The sequence below is a fragment of the Corvus brachyrhynchos genome, unplaced genomic scaffold (genome assembly GCF_000691975.1).
Source record: "Corvus brachyrhynchos isolate BGI_N302 unplaced genomic scaffold, ASM69197v1 scaffold239, whole genome shotgun sequence".
Lineage (NCBI taxonomy): Eukaryota > Metazoa > Chordata > Aves > Passeriformes > Corvidae > Corvus > Corvus brachyrhynchos.
The window spans coordinates 6,093,913-6,116,496 of record NW_008246057.1 but is presented as its reverse complement, the minus strand read 5'-3'; the positions used below and the strand labels follow the sequence as shown (position 1 = coordinate 6,116,496).

The 22,584-nt window shown below is 36.4% G+C and overlaps 1 protein-coding gene across 10 annotated transcripts in view; it reads right to left on the bottom strand.

Annotated features, from left to right (window-relative positions):
* The window catches only part of FAM19A5 (family with sequence similarity 19 member A5, C-C motif chemokine like), a 524,445-nt gene that overhangs the window by 413,145 nt on the left and 88,716 nt on the right, over nucleotides 1–22,584 (bottom strand). For 8 of the 10 annotated variants that reach the window (XR_001865750.1, XR_001865751.1, XR_001865752.1 and 5 more), the window contains exon 2: nucleotides 8,105–8,191. The exons of the other annotated variants lie outside the window; for them this stretch is intronic. Coding sequence is in view for 5 of the 8 variants with exons in the window: in XM_017745991.1 (XP_017601480.1) it covers nucleotides 8,105–8,191 (87 nt within the window). In the remaining 3 variants the exon portion in view is untranslated. The remainder of the gene's footprint in view (nucleotides 1–8,104; nucleotides 8,192–22,584) is intronic. 10 annotated transcript variants of the gene reach the window in all.

Genomic DNA, 22,584 nt, shown 5'->3' with positions numbered 1-22,584 from the left:
TGGCTGTAGGTTCACTGCACAACACTGACGACGATGGTAACGCACCGACGGCCAGTGAGCTACCCCGGTTTCTCCGGGATAGACATCCATAGTTTTGGAGATTTAAACCAAGTACGGGAATACTTGCATGCTGAGAGCTTTGTTTTCCTAGCACCTTGGTTGCGTCTGCATTTATGATGTGGATTGGGGTGGTTTTTTGTAATATTTCATATTTAAATATGTTCTTAATTTTAAGAAACCGGGAAAGGGTCTGTGGATGCTTGAAATGACAGATTAATAAAAGATCTGTATTTTTATTGCGCAAACATCTCCCATGCTGTTTATGATGTGTGTTAAATTCATTCCTGTGCCTTTTCTTTTTTCACAGATAGCACAGAGAAACATTAAAAACAACCATCTTCTGAATTTTAAACTTCACACAAATCCCTATAAACCCATGTATTGCATTTACTGTATTTGAAGATTACAGCAATGCAATGTTAAAGCAATGTCATAGCTACACTAGAGAAATTCCACTGTAAATTCTTCATTCTGAACTGTACATTTTGGTGAGAAATTTGCCATGCTTGGGCGCAGTTCAAGTTGGGTTTTGTTTGTTTATTTGTCTTCTGGGTGAAAGAAAAAAGTGTCAAGTAGCTAAAGAAAATTCACACATTTTATACTTAAGCAAACACATCTCTCTCCCCCCTGCCCCCCCACCGACATTGCAGCTTTAAAATCCACAGGTAACTGGATTTTAAAAGTGTCAAACTTTAGAGTTTACACAGTCCAGGATAAGCAGTATGTATCTTTTAGTTTGAACACATTTAGAGAGAAATCCTCCGAAAAATTTTACTCATTGCTTTCCTTTTTGACTAAAAGCACATGAAGACCCACTGTCAATGGGTCAGAAGACCCAACTGCTTGTTCCTTGCTCCTTTCGAGGTGCAAGATGGTACCTTCTCCCATTTTAAACAAGTCTTACTTCTCTGACTTTCTGAATTAGACAAATATTCGTGGATTTTTCTGGCCTTTGGATTAGACCCTTCACAAACAGAACACCAGAATGTGGCATTGTGCTCCCTGGCTGCAGGGGAGTCACTCTACTTGCACACTAGTGGAAGTGGGAGCAAAATCTGGTTCAGTGCTCACACCGTACAGACATATTTAGTCTCATAGCAACAAGGAATTCCAGAAGACTTCCCATTTGAGAGGACAGTGGTACCTGGCAACGCCACTTGCTGTACTACATACGGTTCACTCTCACTTTTGTGTTATCTAAATAGCTTGGACTTTCCAAATAGGATGAGCCCTATTCAAAAATATCCATCCTCAATTTCTTTACTTGTCAACTGCATAAAGATTTATAAAATATTAAAGATAATTCAAGTTACCAGTGTGGACTTTTCTGGAAGACTTTTTTGAATAAATTCCACTGATAAAAATTCCCCCTTATCTTTCAGCCAAGTAAGATTTTCATCCCCAACTAATGCAATAACACCTGTCAAACAACTTCTAAGCTGCTTAGGCCGTAACAGATTTGCAGACCTATCTCACTCTGCATTTCCAGGTTTTGTCCAGAGCTCTGACCCCATTCATCTCCAGATACAATACAGAGGCAAAAAGCCATGATCCTAGCAGTAGCTCCTGCCAGGGAACCACTCCACTGGAGTTTTCCCCATTGTGTTTTAAAGCTGAAGGAGCAATGCTCAGCACCTAAAAGCTGGTAAAGGGTAGTGATGGTGCTGGAAGACATTTCCAATATAGAAGATATTTGCAGCTGGGAAGAGAAGTGAGGAATGCATTTTCCTGATGATCAGGGAGCAAGAGCAAATGTGTGAGATAGAAGATCTGAGATCTTACAAGAAAGCAGCAGGAAAATGAAGTGCATAATTTTGAAATGTGTGTTCTCTTTTGGAAATACAGCTCATTTGTTCTTTTTACCAAAAATTCAATGGAATTCTACAGAATTACTAAAAGTGAAACTCTGTAGCAAAGACAGCAGCCTTTGCTCAAGTACAGAGATTTGAAAAAATCATCTATACTCTGCATTTAATTTTGTGAAAAGATTCTACCAGACTCTGTGAGATTTATTCTTCACTACTGAGATATTTTATAAATAAAGATGTGCTAAAATTCCTGGAAAACAATCATGTTCAGATTGTATTCCACATACCTAGAAATAAAGTCCTACTATTTTCAGCTGTGCTAAATGCCTTTTGCATAACTATTTTATTCCTGTTCATGCAATAAACCCCCAAATTATGCACAGCCAATGCAGACCTAAATGCAGGAGCACAAAGTATGACATTAGTCCATCTTCACTAATGAATTTGGAAGCTACTTCTGGCTTTGAAAAAAAAATAGAGCAGACAATAGCTATTATTAGGTTATCTAGACCAAACCTTTGCCAATGCCCACTGGATTTCATTTCTGTTACTTTTGAGTTACTCAGTCAATAGTCTGTCACCAGTCACTTGAGGTGATTATTCCAGCCCAGTGGTTCTCTCAGCTGGAATGTTTCTCCTGATGCTAAGTTTAACATTTTATTTTGTTGAAATTCACCCAGTTCATCTTTCATCTTTCACATATGCCTGAAGTAGCATTATAAAACCTTTTCCATTTTGAAACTAACCAAAATAGAATATATATTGAATATATAGGAATAAGCACAGATAAATATATTTCCACCAATTAGTTTTTAGGGAGTTTAAGTGGTTTTTTCCCCGCTCTTCTCTCTGCATACCAATGGCTGCTTTGCATTTCTTTGCTTTTGAGCTAGGCACAACTACAGCAGTCCTCAAGATTTTATTCCTGATCTTCAGCTGATGCTGGGCAACTGCCACTGGAGTAGAAATTATCATCTAAAGAGATGCTATTGATCTCTGTTTTGTGACATGATGCAGCTACCATACGTACCACAAATACAGATTCATTTGACCATCTCCTTCCATGAACACCTACAATTTTCATTTTTTTCCCATGACTTACCAAATTAGGTGATATATTAATATATCTTTAATATTTTTGATAGACTATATGCTGCTTCCTGTCCGGTCTCCTAGTGGCAGATTCATAAAAGGGATAGCACATCCTAGATAATTTAGAATTACCAATGTGCAATCTCCTTGCTAACAGTGCATGTTTACTTAGAACTTTTGATGGTTTAGGGGAGGGGTTTTTTTAAGTAATTTTGTTTCATTTTTCTTTTCAGTTGAATTATTTTGCTGTTCACGTCTTTTTCCTACCGTCTTACTGACTTTTTATTCAGGTATGATTTTCTTCCTCTTTTCTATTTATAAAGAACTGTGCCAGCAGTTCATGCCATGTAGACAGTTGTTCACTGGGAACTCACTGAACATTCTCCCACACAGCAGTCACCATTTGGTAACAGCTTTTGGCCACTACCAAAGAAGGACCTGCCTAAGAAGTAGAGGTCCTGAGCCAAGCATTGTTGGCCACAGTCAAGCCCAGCAGGGCAGAAAGCAGGCAGCACCACACAGACAATTTTGGGGGTTTGTCCATCATTGTTTTTCATTGTCTCAGGCTCAGGGATGGGGAATGCTGGCTGTGGAGCATCTGCCACCTTGTCTCCGTCTCAAGAATAACCGTGAGCTGCGGCCAAGCTGCAGGAAGGTCTCCCATCTTGTCTTTGTCTCGGCAGCCACATGGCACTAAACTGAGGTGGTGAACACCTTTTGTGTGTAAAGGGCCTTCTCTTTGGTATACTTTTGTTACTAATATGGCTGTTGCTACTGTGCATTTCCTATTCCATCACTGTTTGCTTTCAGTCAATTTTTGTCTCAACCCACAGTCTCTGCCTTTGGCCCTCTCTCACCAGAGAGGGGTGGGAGAAAGGGGCGTGGCCTATTTGGTGTTTAATTACTAGCAGGTGTTAAACCACCACATATAGTCAAACAATGCTACTATGTTCCTTCATCCATGTTGTATTCATGGATCATCCTCCTCACATCTGCCTACCAGTAAATCTCCCATTATATAATTCAAATCTTCAAGCAGTTCAGTTCTGAAATGTTGCTTTTGTCCTCTCTCATTTTACTTTATATGCTCCACCTGTTACAGGGAGCACCTCATTTTGCAGTAGCTGCTCTGACACATTTAACAGCACAATTATAGATGACTTGGTAACCACCCATTGACTAAAAATAACCTAGCAACTGAAGACACACTTGGGTATTTATACTTAGATATCCCAGAGGAACCCTTCACAGTTCCTGTAGCTGGGGAAAACATATGTATCTCACCAAATGCAGTAGGCTAGGAATCCTCAGGGGTGGGGGCGGAGGGACGTAGGGGAAGTGATAACATTGCACAGCTGAAAGATTTTCCAGACAACACTCTGCCAGCTAATCCAACTCCTATCCAACTAGCTCTGCAATTAAGGTTTCCTACTGAGAACAATGACAGCATTATGACCTGGGGAATTTTCTACACAAAAAAACCTCCTTGCATCTGGGTTTGAAAAATTTAGAGCCTTAAAAAATCCAGCTCCTACACTTTTGGTATTTGCAACCATTACAGATCCCAAGGAACTATAATGCCAGTATGCGTATGAGAAAATACATGAGTTGCAATGAATGAGCTACCAATGAGGAGGGAGACAGGCAGCATATCCTCTGTGAAGAATCTGCAGTGCTGAAACTCATTCTTGCCTTCCAAAGTATAGATTTTTTTTAAATTCAAGATGTACCAAGTTTTCACACAACCCGTTCAGGAAGAAATATTCTGATGTCTGAAGAAAGAGACATCTAAATGATGTGATTTAATTTCTGTGATACATGATTACATATGCTATGACTGCCTCTGGCTAGTTTTATATTTGAGCAGAAGAAGAAACTTGGAATTTAATGGAAAGAACCCCATGTGTCTTAAGAGAGAACTTGTATTACTGCAGTGTCCATCTGCCCATCCTTTTTCTACTACCCATTTTTTCTGGTTTATCTATGGCTTTCATCCATTCTTGTCTTCAAAATATGCTTTTGTTCACCTAAAAAGACCTGAATAGTTAGCAAATTACAGCAACAAAGAGAACTACTAATCTCAAAGAGAGATTGTACAATGCCTTAAAGGCCTTTCTACCTGCCTTCAGTTGTAAGATTTTTGTCTTGAAATGAAGTGTTCAAATGAGGTTGGGTGGGCTTTGAACAACCTGATCTAGTGAAAGACATCCCTACCCATGGCAGAGAGCTTGGACTAGATGATCTTTTGAAGTCCCTTCCAACACAAACTATTCGGTGATTCTATGATAATTCAGAGAGAGCATACAACTATTGAAACTCACAGTTAAGATTAGTGTGCAAGGCATAGGCTCAAACATTCCAATGACTGTAGGGCTATTCACAAAAATCACAATGAAACTGAAGGGGCCTAGTCTCATTTATTTTTTTAATGTATTTTAAGATCATCCAGACTTTTAAATACTTCTCAAAATATAATTGTTTACTCTTTTTTTTTTTTTTCAGAAAAATGATTTGTTTTATAACCAGGATGATTAAACACATAAAATTAAGGGAATGTAGTTATGATCCAGGTTTCCAGCATCAATTCTTTAGGATCTTAAAAAATATGCAGCTAAAATGTTGCAACATTCAGGGAGTAAGTTCTTTATGGAGAATGAGACCCATGGAGAAAGCCATGCTGAATACACACAAACTCTATGAGCCATGTCACAGCAAACCTTTATATAATAGCCAATAGCAGTGTTGTATGGAAAAGTGAATAAGCTATTGGATTTGCAATGTTTGTTTCTTTCTCCCATCTTAGTGGAGGGGGAAAATTAAAAAATCCCAAAAAACCAATTCTACAAAAATGAATTCTGCCATAAAAACTCATACTCATTGGCAATTTAACCAATGACCTCTTTGACCTGTAGTTTTAACTTTAACCAGAGAACCTCCTTTACATTTCCTTAGATTTTGACTTTCCACATCAAAACCTGGGTGTTAAAAAATTGATCAGGAAATTAATTTAGACCTCAATGGCCATTTGGAATTCTTTCCAGTAGCAATTCTTATTCTAGTATGTATAAAAGTGAGCTGCAGCAAAAGGCATGCATATCCAGAACAAACCAGGCACCTCCACAATAAATTAGAACAGGTTCTGAACATACGGGGAAGAGACAACAACTGCACCTCGTGTTTGAGCACATTGAGTGCTACTACTGAGAGAAGTAATCTTTGGTTGCTACTAAGCCAGTGAAAGGGAAACAAATTTTTCAGACAAATGTTAAGTGCACATGGTTTAAAAATTACTCAAAACCTCAAATAAACATTTAAAATTTTTACATGCACAAAATTAACAATTATTACATTTTACATATAAATTAAAATGGATTTACCACTATGGCACTCTTTTCTTTAACCTAAAATTTCTCATGTTTTCAAGAGATTATAAGACTATGACATTAAAAGAGACCCAGAATTTTATTTATTAAGTTTCTGCTGGGCCTGTTTTCAGGAATAAGTAAAGGTGAAATGGTTGTTAAATTTAAATATTTTATCTGAATACAGAGACTTCTTTGTCATTCTGAAGTATAAAATAATCATTTTACAAGCCATTCATGTATAATATAATCCACTAGTTCTTGACAGTAAAGAAAAAGTATTAATTAATCTCTAGCTATTATTAAATATGGCCAGTTAATACTAAATGGTATAAGACTTTTTTTTTTTTTCAGTTGGAAGAAAATGGATTATTGAAAGCTAATCTGAGGTTTATGACTGGACTCTGTGGAATTAATACACTGGAGGCCTATCTATTTACACCTGGCTGAGATAATGGCAGGAACTGCAGATTAATATAACCTTCTCTTGCATGCACAACCTATTCATTATTTGCTTGTCTGTTTGTTTTTGTAGGAAGTTTATTTCTTCTATTTACCAGATACATCAGGAGGCCTATAACTTACTATAGTTAATGAAGTAGCCACTCCATAGAACCTTTTCACAAAACTTTTTGTGGAAAACATATTTTAAGAGGCAAACAACCTCTTTGGTTTTGTTTTAAATTATGATGTTCTAATAGGAACCATTTTTCTGCATGCTTACATTGTTTTGAAGTAGAAAGCTTTAATTACAAGGTGAAATGGAGCATCTGAGATACTTGGCATTTAACAAAAAAGCCAGTATTAAAATATGACCCCTGGTACATGGAAGAGTGACAGCGCACAGCTTGAACTAACTCTGTAAAAATCCTGGAGATACTGTAGCTGATTCCGCTGGATTTCAGCCGGATAAAGCATTACAAAGAGCATTATACAAACACTGTAAGAAATAAAACATCCTCCTCTACAACAGAGTATACACTGTCCCTTGGACACTGCTTAACCTTAAATAGAGAAGGAGTGCCAAGTCCTGGGTGGTTTTAGCATCACACCTGTGCTGGACTGTCCCACTCATCATCATACTCATCATCAGACTTTAAACAAAAGATAAAAATCCTTCTCTAATTTCTTAGTGCACACTCAGTGAAAGCCCCACACCCACAGCCCATGTACTGCACAGATGCAAGTTCACAAGCCCTTATGTTTTCAGTTGTCTGTGTCCATATATGAAAGGGGAGATGAGTCATGATAACTAATTGTTCCTGACTGAACAGGAGTGTGCAAGGTAATATGTAGCTAGTAAGGATGATACAGGCATTACATCTTGAATAGAGTATAAATCTTAAACTAGCGGATTGGTTAAGCCATACCTGCAGAAACAGCTTTGACCTTAAAGTCACAGTAAAAATCTGAGTCTGGGTTACCACACCAGTGTATTAATATAGTGGTAATAGAAATTAGATTAGTATAATATTATACATTGAATGGCTACTATATTAGAAGTAGACATATCAGAAGTGGGCAATGATGAATTGAAGTTTTTATGCATGAATTACAACATACAGATTAGATATTGTATTCAATTTTTTTTAAATAATTTTTACTTTTTTTTTAATGAAAAAATGTTTATTTAGTTTTTGTTTAACATTTCAGAGGAAACCAGTATAGTCTATTCTGTCAGTAAAGCACAGAATAATAGGTCAGTAACACAGTTTATAAACTACGCTCTCAATCCATGCCATAGTGCTTTGAGAATGTGTTAACACTCAGCGATTTCCTTACCCAGCTCAAAAGCATCTTGGAAGCACCCCGGGCAATGTCTCATATACAGCCATTGAGGGTTATCCGCTCCAAAATAGCTGTTATAATCTGAATGGAAGAACCATAAATGATTCAATTGAAATCATGTCTGAAAATGCAAAAGGAAACGAACACAGAACAAACTATAACATTAGTGGGTCTAACAGCGTGCACACCTGAAGGTCGAGAATTGAAGGCTTTGGTGTTTCCCCCTACTGTCATCCTACTCTATGAGACAGCTACTTTAAGATGCTGAGAATAGTACTTACAAAATTGACCTTAGCTGATTTTTAGAAGTTATTTTACATCACTTCAGATATAAAGTTAACCAAAAACATCCAGTCACCTCTGACACAACTGAAACTTGGTAGAATCTCTCTTCCCACCCTTTCTTCTTTTCTATTTGAAAGAGTTTAAGTATTCATTATCTTCCCTATAAAGTGGTTATAGTATAGTACCTAGCACCTACCTAGTCGTAGCTTTCATAGTAAAACCATCTTAAAGAAAACCATAGAGGATAAATACTGGATCCACATGCAGCTTGCTTTGTGGATTTTTTTAACTTTACAAAGAAACTGTACCAGAAAAAGCCTTTTTTTTCCACAGAAAACTAACATAATTCTATACAATCAGAACAGATCAAATTCCCAAAACACATGATAATTACTTCTAGAAATGAGGGACTAGTAAAAAGCAGTATATTAAGTAGAATAATTGTTACGGTAAAAAGGATATCTTGGATTTATTTTGAATAATAACCATATTTTTTATTGTTTTCTCTTTGATGACATGTAACACATTTTTATTTTCTTCTATTAGGAACCATTAGGTTTTAAATTTTTTTTTTTTTTCAAAATCACTACAGAACAATAAAAGGGGGGGCTATAAGAAGCAGGTGTGTACTTTATGTAGTAAACTGAAATATCAAATAGTATGAGCAAGATAGCATCTAATTGTATATTAAGTATCACCTGAGGGATCAGCAAGGCAATCAGCAAGTAATCAGAAGTTATTTTGTTGCAGAAAACACGTGCAACTGGTATCAATCCTAAGGACATACCATAGGCATGAAGATGCTTATGAATAATGTTGTCCTATCAAAATGGATAGAATCAGTATATGACCAATGACCTCCTGTTGTGAGAAATAGCTCCAATTTACTTTGTCATAAGAAAAAGGCCTTACTCTTTCCAGATTATGTATCCTGCTGCTCCTCATACAGAAAAGTATTCTCGAGAAATCAGTCATTAAAAAAAGTGATACAACTGTAACTGCTACTGTTTTATTTTCTTTTTCCAGGTATATTACCAAATATGTGTAATCTTCTTTCTTACAGACACAACATAGGACAGAAATTCTCTAACAGGAATTTGAATTTTCCACTGTTTGTGATGATCTTATTTTTTTAATTGGCTGACTATCAGAACTGAGTTTTGTAAACAGGTATTTTTTCCTTTTTTTTTTTTTTTAAACTACAATAATCTTTATCATCCCAATTATTTTTGTGTGATCTATACTTTGTCTTAAAGAGGATTAATTTGACCAAAACATAAAATATTTCTTATTTTTTAAGAAGATAAAAATAATCCTTTGAGTTACATTTTTCCTGAAGATTTTGGTAGATATTTTAGTGTTGCTGCACTATGACAAAGTATTTTTACAGGAAATTTCTGGTAACAAAAGATTTTACTAAAATAATGCTCGATAACCAGAGACATGTATAAACTAAAAATTGAAAAGATGTTAGGATGTACAACAACTGAGACAAAATACTGTCTCACTAACAATTGTGAAATAAACCTTCCTCTCCTTGACTTCACTGATAATTTTTTCTTCAATCCTGCACCAACTTATATTACAGAATCTGGAATTCTGATTAAGAATCAGGTCCTGCATTTACTGAAAAACTGAAAGAAAAGATGGTTGTACTGAGTCTTTTACTAAATCCAGAAAATGGCAATACATGACACTGGGAGCAGCCTGATGGTTGTGAATTCAAGTGAGGACTGGGACTTGATGCTTCTGGCTCCTTTTGTACTTAAGAGTTGCAATAGTGTACTTCTTTCTTTCATTTTTGGTCCTTGTGTCTAGAGGAGTATATGTTATGTATGTGTACAATAGAGGATATCAACCCCATTCAATCCGCAATACTCATAGAGATAAGAAAAAAAAAATTACAAAGCTCTTTTCTCCTGCATTGTGAGGAAAGGCTTAACCATGGCATAATATAATACTCATCTTGAGAAGCGTTTATACTGTCACTCATATGGGAATGTTATTAAAAGCAATTCTATGCAGTACATATTCAAACAACAATAGTTGTTTGAATGGCAAACAAGCAACCTCATGAACCCCAGCACAAATGAGGCCTGTTCTTCTGTATCTTTGCATCTTGTATTTAACTGCAATTAACTGAATTCCTACAGCTGAATATTTTTTAAGACCATGTCAATTTCCTACACTTAATGCTGTAGGAGAGGACATAGTATTGGGATATTTATAGGGTCTCTATCTTCTAATGATGATTTCATAGGCATTTTGATTTAACTCAATCACTAAATTAGAAAGCTTTACATGGAAGCACAACAGATATCTTGTTTTCTGAGCCTCAAAAGCTACAGAGCCCTCTTCATTGTCCTTACTGACTGCTCACACTATTCCACATCTCTTACTTGTACAGTTTGTCTGCTGCTACTACTTCCTACAAGTAAAAACAAAACAAGCCATAGCAAAACAATTTTCTTTTTATGAAGTCATTGCAGCAACTTTTATCCTAGGATGGAAATCTCTCACCAAGTCCTTTCCAAAAGCCTTGGGAATACTGAATACTCTTTTTCTGCTCCTTGGTGTTAATGTCCTGAGCCTCACATTCAGATTTTAACACTGACCAGCACTCAGCCAGGCAAATTATCAAATCAAGTTATAGTGGCTTACCAATTTACCTCCCATCAGCACTAAAACAGTACCTTGTTGACCTGCTGTAACTGCGTGGTATGTCTGAATTGAACACATGTGAGTGAAGGTTATTTCAGAAAGAAAGGACAGACTGAAAGAGCAGCCTATATCCACAAGGAAAAAGTAGAGTAGACATTTGAGCTGTTTAACTTTAAAGGCAATTAGGCAATGAAATTACTTGCCTGAGGAGGTAGTTTAGACAATGTAATGAGAAGTGCTTAAAATAGAATAAACTATTTACGAGACAGATAGAGATGTAAATAATCCTCCATGTTTTGAGCTTGATGAATCAGGAGAAGTATCTTTTCTATTCAAATGTCTGACTATAAAATGGTATTCTCTTTCTTTGGGAACAGCTTTCCAACTTATGACTGTTTACACCTGTTCTGAATACTAAAGTGAAACTGCACTCCAAAAGGCAGTTTAACCTCACTGTATCATTATAAAGTAGATTTATTCATAACAAGCATCTATGAAAAACTTCCAACAAAAAAGCCCTTAGTCAGGGAGATGCACATTGTTGCAAAAATGGATTGTTTCTCTAAGTGCTTATATGGCCCCATTGCTATAGCATCCAAGTGCCTTACAAACATTAATGAATGTATTCTCACAACACCCCTGGGAGATAGAGATAGTATTATTAGCTAATGCACAAAGAGTAGCTTGTCCAAAGTCACACAGAAAGTCTGTGGCACAGCCAAGATTCAAAACTGTGATTTCCTGCCCACTGCTGTAAGCATGACTATATTCTCCTGTCCATATACAGAATTTCAAAATATGTTACATATAACCTCAGATCTTTACACAATAAGCCTTTCTGTTCAGCTGTAGATCCAACCACTGACTTAATAAAGAAAAATAACTTTGTTTATCGGGAAGGTTCATTACAGCAACAAATTTGCAGGTTACTCAAACAATGACAGTTATATGGACCATAACTGGTACTGATATATGAGAGCAATGAAAGAGAATTCCCAGATCATCACATTCAGAACAGGAGGCATCATATCCAGAACATGACTTTGATACCTAAATATCCTCCTTCAAACAATATACATTATACAGAGAAGTCTTGTTTTTAGAATAAAGGGAAGGGAAAAAAAAAGAAGAAAAAGAAAGGCTAGCTGTATTCCCCAAATAGTTCCTTTTGGGTAAACTATTTCTGCAATAAAAAGACACACATTGTATTTCCAGCTGTAATGAGGTCAGACCTTGAGGGACAACTGCAGTAAGTGTATTTACACCTGAATATCAGGGAAGAGAATACGACTTATTTAATAATAATAATTTAATATTATAATCATGTAAATATATTATATTGAGAGACAGATAGATAGATAGATAGATAGATAGATAGAGTTTTGCAGTCATTTAATGAATTCAGAGATCAAATGATAGCAGGATTCTTCTAAATCAGGAACACAGCAATTTGTCTTTTATTTTGGCAGAGGGGAAGCACAGGCATTACATTTTTTCTCAAGTGCTAAACAATTTAAAAAGAGAAAATTGTGGACATCTGCTTAAATAATGGAAAAAGGTATGAAGGTATAGTGGATCACAAAGTGAATAATGATCCAAAAATACAATATTATTGTAACAAAGTGAAGCATAATCTTGGAATTCATTGGCAGAAACAAAAGACAATGTAAGTAGTGTCTCCTGAAGTTCCAACAACAGCACTTCTCTCAGTTTGTGCCTTCATCTTTTAAGAAAGATGTAGATAAATTAGACCTGCTTTTAATTAGGGCTACCAGTATAGGAAAGAGGATTTACATTAGATGCTAACTGAAAACAGCTCATCTGTCAGGACAGTTAAATAATGGAGCTGTTTATTATTGATAGTGAATCTACATTTCAACACATGTTTAAGAATAATTTAATAAATACCCATTGGGGCAATCCTGATTCACATGAGAGAATAGATCAGACTGTGTCCTCAGATCCATTTTAGCCTAACACATACATTTAATCACTGCACAAACAGTCATTCAGATCAATTATTGTCCAAGAACTCCTATTGTAGAATCTCTTATTCCCTCTCTCCCCATCTCTATTACTTTCCCTTCTTTTCTTTCTTCCTCTTTCCCCCATCAGTTCTCTCTCTTTCAGCCCTCCCTCTGTCCTTTCTGTGTGCACTTAAAGTCACACATCCCTATTTGGACTGGAAATTCCTGAGATGTCTACCTTAAGCAACCTTAGCATGCTAAGGAACATCCTATTCTTAGAGATCAGATATCTGTTCCCTACAGACTACCTCAAGATCCAAATTTAGATAAAATATTATTTAAGCTCCTCATATTCTCACTACAGGACCAGAAAACTGCAATGAGTGGGTACTTCTGGGTAATTTTTATTATCATTTTTATTACCAGAGTAATAGAAAAATTAGGAAGATAGACTGTACATTAGCAAAATTACCAGGTAAGAGAAAAAGAGACTCTTGATATTAAAGTACTTAGGTGCTCAGGTCAGTTGCAGGAACACTTTTTCATTTTCTCTGGTTCTCCCAAGTACACGGCAAGATTTTTTTGCCTGTTCGCTACCATCACAGCTACCTGTTCATGTTAGCACATGCAAAAAACTTCCTCCAATTTAACTGTTGCTCATGGATTGTTCTGTTTCATAAAAACCAGTGTCATGTGAAAGACAAAAAACTGTCCTGTACCACAAGTTTGTCTCCTTTCATTTCTTTTGAGACAGGGATTGGGCAGAGATAAATGGAAGTGCACTCAAATGAAAGGATAATAGGATTTAACAGTTCATAGTTCCAGGTGAAATGCAGTCAAATAGGTGTGTAGAAACTGTTTCTAACAAAGGACTAAAGGAAGACTTTACATGTGGACCACCCTCTTGGAGATATAATCCCCTCTGGGACTGTTTTGTAATACTGAGATCAGGCCATGTTATCTGGTTAGAACAAGTTACTGTTTTCTTCGCCCTACTTTGTTCCCACATATAAAAAGCTGACTGTGATAAACTATTCAGTTATCTGAAATTATACAAAAGCCATAACAATATCAATAAATGTATTTTGGCTTTTTGAAATAGCAGCCTGCATAGCTCCCACTAAGAAGGAGTACAGTCCCTTATACAAAAAAATCCATATTCACTAACATAGATGTTATTAGAATAGCTATGTTTATGTGCAGTTTAGAAGTGACAGTACAAAGGATTGACTAAAAACCCACACCTCTGGCTAGTCCAGAAGTGTACACATGAAGCAAAGTCCTTACTTGAAGAGAAAATCAGCCTTTGCCTAGAATGTGCAAGAACCTGCAGGATGCTTTTCAGACAATCTGGAAAGAAAGACTAGTGAAATTACAGTGGGTACCAGAGAGCCCACTTACAAGATGTTAGCAAGGGCCCTCTGCTGTGAAGTTTGTGGAATGCCTGGCCAAACACTAATGAAGAAAGCCACAGGAATCCCATACTGGAAACTGAAAGTTAAGCTGTTAAATATGAACATATGGAGCTAGGAAAGCTGTAGGAATCCCAGATAGTTTTGATGGTTTAGACAATGACATTCGTCATTCCTCATAGGATGATCATATGAGATCAATGAGAGGAGTCTCAGAATTGTGAGTATCAGTTAAAATTGATGGCTTCACTTAAAAGGGACAACCACCATCAACACAATCAGTGAAGGGAGTCATGATGACTGAAAAAAACCCCATAACATTTCACTTGACATTTGGTCATGATCAGCATTGTGCTAACTTTACCAGGAGCTAAGAGATTGTCAACAACATATAGGGGGAAATCTTAGAGAATGGCAAGTGAAGCAAATTCATTTTCTCTTGTCAAAGGTGATACTTCTATTGTTTGCATTACTAATCTCTGATATAGCATGACAATTCTAAAAGACAGAAATCTAGTTGTGGGGTAAATTTTTGTTATTTTTGGTTTTGCTTGGTTTTGTGACTGCGCTTGACTGTGGGAAAGCACACAGCCTTTCTGACTTTCACACAGAAAACAAGGGCCCAATGAGTGAGAAAAATTTGAGGAGTCACTGCTAGCTATCACCTAGAATCTCAAATGAAAACATGAGTCTGCTTCATGTAGCTTCATTTCACTTGGTAACACAGATAATTTCCTTTCATTTTACAGAGCCTTAGAGTCACAGAGTAGTTCAAGTTAGAAGGAACTTCTGGAGGTCATCTGGTCATATCCCCCTGCTCAGAGCAGAGTCATCTGGCAATAAAGGTCACTCAGAACTGTTTCTCTGGGAAGATGCAGATCACCAAACCCTGGTGAACATCCTCTTCTAGTGTTCAAACACCCTTACAGATAAAAAATTATTTTAAAAAATTGTATTTAAATTGATGTCCATTTTCTCTTGTCTCATCATAATAATTTAGGCAAAACTCAACCAAAATGGAAGAAATCAGAGGAAACTGTCTCTAAGAGAAGAGGGTGACAGAAGCAGTTGTTGTTCAGCTGAGCAGTAGCATGCAACACTAACTACCACATGTATCTACAGGCCACCATAGCAATGTCTTCCATGGGCTTCCATGTACACAAAAATTTTACTCTACATGAGTCCTGGCAATAAGTTACATAGATAATCTTTTCTTGTTCCAAAACTTTATATAGAATTTATGTTATTTGCTTAGGACAAACATGACACCTACCTGACAGTCTAAGAAACAGAAATTTGCAAAACACTGACAAAAGCCTGAACTAAGGCAGCTTACAATATTTATTGTTAAAAAGTTTAAGGGAACATTTTAAAACCCATGTAGAACATGCACACAGCATACAAAAAATTAAAATATCAATAGGATTTTCAAACTTTGCTCAAATTATCAGAGAATAAATTCCAAATGAAGGAGTAAAGAGGTTAAGGAAAATAAGAGCAAAGTATTAACTGGTTTTGAAATAAGATTTACAATTCTGCTGATTTTATTTTGTTTAATTAAAGGTTAATAGTTTGGACTTTTCATCACTAGTGAGTAACATAACAGAGTAAATCACATTCTGTGACATTAAAAAAAAAGATTTGCAGGGAAGCTGAGAGACAGTATCACATAATGCTATAATTTTTTTTAACAAAATAAAGGGGAAAAAAAGAGAAATAAATATTAAAAACCCGTTACTCAGTACCTTAGTTTGCTTTCTCCTAAGCAATAAAATAGATTCATTTTGAGGAAGGACTTTATCACAACCCTCCTAAATATTTCCATGATCCTAGAGAATGTAGTGAGTTCCATAAGCAAGAAGAACACTACAAATAATTGTTTATAATCAATAATATTTATTATAAAAGAATTTTTAAAAACTCTTCTCTGATAATTTCAATATAATGATTATACTTTCTATGCCCCTTGCCCTACCCTCCCGCTGCGGCACTGCTGCCTCGCGCTGCCATGAGCTGTCCCTTCAGCACCACAACCCACCACAGCCGCTGTTGAGCTACACTTAAAGCCCTCCAATCAACTCCAGCAGTGAATTGTCTCATGAAAGAAGAATGCTACAATCCTATTCAGACTCTAGAGATATACGTTTAAAAGACATAAATTAAAATATTCAAATTGAGTTCTGAGTTATGCATATGTAAAAGTACTCATTTAGAATAAACTAGAAACACTGATAATTTTATAAACCACTACTTTTATAAAAGACAAAGAAATTCCTTCAAAGCTATGTATTTGATAAATCTATATATGTTTGAAAATCCTGTCAGAATTGCAAAGTAAGAAATAATTTCTTCTCAATAACTAAGCATGCATAATAGAATTCCTTTAAACATCCAACTAATTTTACTAAATCCTACTTAATAAAAATTCTGGTTTTTTATGGGTGATAAGTGTAGATTTTCCTTCCAAAACATTTAATTGACTACGATACAAAATTCCTTCTCTGTAAGCACTAAAAAGATCATATGAAGCAGTGTCTTTGACGTGCTGCAGAACTGTGTTTCTTAGTCCATAGAAAAATTGGAAAAAATATTCTGAGACTGTCACCTATGCACAAGATGATGTTAAAAAGTCCAGATTTAAAACCAGCACTAACTCCATTAAACTCTAGACAGACTATTTAAATAGCCTCAAGTTATTGTCTTCTATTGCATGTTTATACCTATAAGCACTCCTGCAAATTTCAGATGTAACCAACTGTCCTGGGTTCAGCCAGGGTAGAGTTCATTTCTTCTTAGTACCTGTTACAGTGCTGCATTTTGAATTCAGAATGAGAATGGTGTTCATAACACACTGAAGTTTTGGGGTTTTGAGAAGTCCTGTTTATCCTAAGTCAAGGACCCTTTTTTTTTCCTTCTCTCATGCTCTGCCACTGAGGAGTAGCAGAAAAGAAACTGGGTGGGAGCACAGCTGGGACAGGTGACCCAAACTGACCAAAGGAATATTCCACAACATAGAGCATCCTGCTCAGTATATAAACTGGGGGAGGTTACCCAGAAGGGGAGTCCAGCCTGGGTTTGGGAAGGAAGGTCTGGAATCTGTCAGCAGGTGGTAAGCAATTGCATTGTGCATCACTTGGTTGTTTGTTTTTGGTTTATTATTATTATTATTATTATTATTTACCATTATTATTGTATTTTACTATATTTTCAATTGTTAAACTGTTCTTACCTCAACATACAAGTTTTACTTCAATTCTCCCCATTCCACTGAGAGTGGGAAGGGGGTTTGACAGAGTGGCTGCGTGGTGTTTTATCTCCAGTTGGGCTTAAAACCACAACAGTCCTTTTTGGCACCCAGTGTGGGGCTCAAAGGGTTGAGATAAGGACAGATCTGAGCAGAGGGTTTTGAAAGAAAATTGTTATAAACATTCTTTGCATTGGTAACTAGCATTTGCATTGCTAGTTACAATGTGGACTTACTTGCTCTCATATTTGTGGCTTTTTGTCTCGATTATACCAGTAATACATTACTTGCAGTACATGTTCTCTGTGGTGTATTTCATAGGATGGGCTTATGATATGACAGTGTCACTGATCGGGACACCAATCTGGTGTCTGTGTTCAGTATTGCAGGCACTTTGTGCTTTGGGAGTCATCTACTGGGAATGATCAACAGTCACACCTTCGTTGTTTTCTCTGCAGAGGAACAACTTACGGGGGAGACACCTTCCTAATTTTTTTCTCCCCTCTTTTTTTTTCTTCCTTGTCCTCCAGGCTGATTACAGTAGTTCAGATTTTTAAAGATTTTGAATATCCTTTGACTACCCTTGAAACGAAACTGGGTTTTTTTCTAGAGCATGTTGTTCTGTATGGTTGAGGTCTTCTTTAAGGTCAGACAAATAATTAAGGTTATTATCTTTATAATAATTAAGGTCTGCCCCAAAGCTGGATATTTTGGAGTTGTGGGATGTATGGACAAGTACCCATGGCAGTGGGCACCTCCAACATGTTTTCATCTTCCCCCGAACATGTTCAGAAGCCAGAAAAACAAGCAAAATATTTTTTAAAAGTGTGCTGGCACCTGGCACTGCAAAGAGGACCCAAATCACTGCAATGTGTCAGGGACTGGCCCAGGTTTATTGAGCCATATTCAACACTCAGTACCCTCAGGAGGGAAAGAAGGTCTCTAAATCTGACAATGAGACAACTACAGGTGCTGCAGCTGCTCCAACTACAGTGACAGACACTGTGGCTGCAGTGTAATAGTTAAGAAGAAATTACATTTGCTCCCTTTTGATGTGATGAAGAGATTGTTCATGCTGGAAAGTTCAGAACTCCACCTTGTGGTGATAATTTTAACTGTAAGTTGAAAACTGGGGAGATGAAAAGGAACACTGAGATGCAACCAGGGAAAGCAGGAGAAATTCCAGTTTCAACTACAGTGAATAAATTCTGTTGAGGTTTATTTGAAGAACCTTTCAAATTCACTTAAGATGTGAGGCAAAGCAAAACTGTATAATGATGTCTTTATTTTTTCAAAAAAAAATTACAGAATAACACAGTGTGTAATATTCACTGTGGAGATAGGCTTTCATCACTGCTCCACTTCTTCTGTCAAGACAAATGCCTGCAAGTTAGCACATATCTATGCTTACAGAGAGCATTCTATGGGTTTCTTTAGCTTTCTTCTAGCAACAAATGCTAAGCATTCTGCTGGACTTGAATTGTTTAAAGAAACACAGACTGCAATAAATACCAGATAATCAACAACATAAATTCCATTGCTCAATGTTTCTATATGAAAAGCAAATAATCTGCTAGCACAAGATCCATGCTTTTTTATTACTAAAACAATACGAAGGGAACAGAGGATCTAAGCGTCTAGAAATTTTCTCCAACTTAAAACAAAATGGTCATAGCATCAGGCTGATGCACAGAAGATGAAATATGCATATGCATATATGAAAAAAAAGCTCCAGGCACTACCATTTTAATTATAATGCTGTGGTTTAATTTTTCATTATCCTACAGAAAGGGAGGTTTAAAGGTGACAAGTTGGACAAGCAAGTTAATATTCCAAATTCCTAGAATTCCACTGATGCTCGGATTTATCTGTTTATTTTTGGTGAAGCACAATGCATTTTGGGGACCCCTGTTTCCTTTCATTATACAGCTGAGTTGTAACTGAGAATCATATGCTCTACTGCTGATGTATCTTTGCAGAAAGCATAAAATGAGTTATCTCAGTTATTAAAAAAATAAACAAAAATACTACTAATTTATCTAGTAATACTTATTTGGTTTGTCTTTTTGTTTGCTCACATTATTCATTTAACTTATTATTTCACATGGAAAAATCACTACCATGCCACAGCAACTGGCCTCTTCCTGAGGACTAGGTCAATTCTTGCACCTCCTCAGTCACAGAAATGTATAAGGTAAAAAAACCCCAACGAATCTGCCCTGCCAGGGAAGCTCAGCTTCTCAACATCATGCCTGGTCAGATATTCCTTTATTTTTGGAAGTATCAATTTGTTGCAAGAGATATGAATAGCTCTACATATCATCACATACAAACTGAAGAAGAAGACATCGTTAACAATTCCTTTGTGTGCTTGTCTAAGCCCTTCTATGCCATCATGGGTCTCCTGCAGAAGGAAGGTACTGAGAGCAAAATAAAGACACTCTGCCAGAGTTCAAGACAGGTTTTGCCAACACTCTCAGGCATGTGGTGTGATTCTTGGGGCCTTCTGCACAGGGCCAGGAGTTGGACTTGATGATCCTGATGGTTCCTTCCAACTCAGTGTATTCTATGATTATATTCTATGATTCTATGCTAATCTTCTTGCAGAAGACATCAGAAGTAGTCTTAGAAAAAGTATTTCTATGTTTATTGTACACCAGAAAACATTGTGCCCTAACAGCTCACACTAAAAACATGTCTGCACACAAGCACTGTGCACCCCTGGAGTAGATAGTATTTCAATGGTAAATTGTGTAAATCTTAAAAATTGTGTAAAGCTTAAAAAACAAGGACCAAGCCTTTTCCACAAATAAAATGAGCTCATACCTGTCCCTGAAATATACCCTCATGGAGCTCCATGTGAACAAACTCTCTAAAATTATTTCATAACTGTAAACAAATCTACATAATCCTAATGTACAAGGCACATACACACTGGTACATTTCTATCCTGACATGAAACTAGTAGCAAAAGCAATAAATAGCTTACTTACAGGGGTTGCAGACAACTGTAAATATTTAGGTCACGATAGAATAAAAGTTTTACCTGCCAGAAGAGAGTAAAATCTACAATGCAGCTATAAAAAATAGTAAGCTTTCATTAATTTTTGGCATGGTTGCCTCTTAATGAAATGATGCACCATTATTCTGCGCTGCACAAACAAAGAAATCAGAATGAAGGCCTGCCAAACTTATGCATGCAATTGCAGAAGAACTCTGCAAGAAAATAAAGGTTTTAGTGGAAGGAATTAAATACTTTTCTTATCTTCCTTTGGTTCCTGTACTGACCAATGCACCCTACCTTGAGGCACCTGAATTACAGTTGAGCTCAGTGTATGAATTACTGAAACATAATAGATATTAGGCAAAATACACAAGCAGAAAAGCACATCATACCAAGACTTCTCCAAACCCCAAACATCTAAATTTGCAGTTTTATGTACTTCAGTTACCAGGGCAATAAAAAGTTTCCTAGATCTCCTCTCCTTTGATTCTCATCTTTTCCATCAGATTCCTACTGCTAACCTGCCCACAGAGCTCTCCTCGCTATAGCAAAATAAGCAGAAGTTTCATTCGGTACTTCACATTTCTCTCTCTTATTTTCAGAATTTCCAAGTTCAAAATTCACCAAATATCCATGTGACTTTTCTACTTTTTATGCTCATTCTCTCTGGCCATAGAGGACAGCAAGTAAATCCCTATACTTGGTTATTACCTTCTTGGGTCTGATGGCTTTACATAGCTTGTAAATTGTATTACTTTTGTTACAGTATGCAAATTTCAAATGCACACTTTTAAGGATGGTTTATGCATGCACTCTGTCTGTGACAGTATTTAATGTTTTATTACAATTTTTATGATACAATGAGTTTTAGAGAGGGGAATCCACTGGCAATAACTTAAGCCAATTTCTAAGTAAGAATTTTTTTCTGAAGAAACTTAGCTTATATGCCTTTATCACAGCCAATGATACAATAATCAGAGTCCATGTAAAGTGCTTGCTTTCATTGGTGTTAATTTGGTATGAGCAGATTTTCTACAACCCTGCAAGATGTCTTTTTTCAGCTTTTCAAAGATTCCTCTTGGCCATGGGCCAAGAAGCTCATCTGAGCAGAGGCTTGGCACCTGCTCCTGCACTGACCCCAAGTATTGCCCCTGCTCTGGGACTGCCACTTGCTGACTGCAAGATGCTACCCTTGGTACCTCTCTTCTTTCCAAAGCCACCATTTGTGCCTTACTCAGCACCACTAGTCAGTGTCATTGACAATCTCTTACATTAGGAAAAAATACAGAAGTAGTTTAAGGAAATACACTTTACAGCAGAAATTCCACTGGAAAATGAAATCAAATCCATATAAGAATAAACAAAATAAAGTTCTGTAGGTAGAACTTCTGTTTCTTGAACAAAAGAAATTAAGAAATTCTAAAAACCAGATGTATAAAGAAAGAATCTTAATAAGACTTTTGTAATAAATCCCACACAGTGTTTCTGATGAAATGCATTCTACTTTTGCTTCTACATTTTTAGAAAAACTGTATGACTTTCTCAATGACCTTAAATTGCATTTCCTACTAAAATTCTTAAGTAATATCTTAAGTGTCAGAATCTGTATATTCTGTTGTGAACTACCAATAACAAAGCCAGCCTACAACGTAGAGCCATTAGCTATGTCAACACATAAATTATTTGCACACATTATTCACCATTCTCAGGTAGTCAGAACCATTCACAGTCACAAGAATTTAAGTCCAATACTTGCAATTTAATATTTGTAATGATATACATGCAAAATTTGTTAGAATATATGTGGCACTTCATATATGACCTTCATTTTCCAGATACCAAATTTTTCCAATTTTTCAAATATTTCTGACATGTATGGCTCCAGCCACAGGTACCTTTCC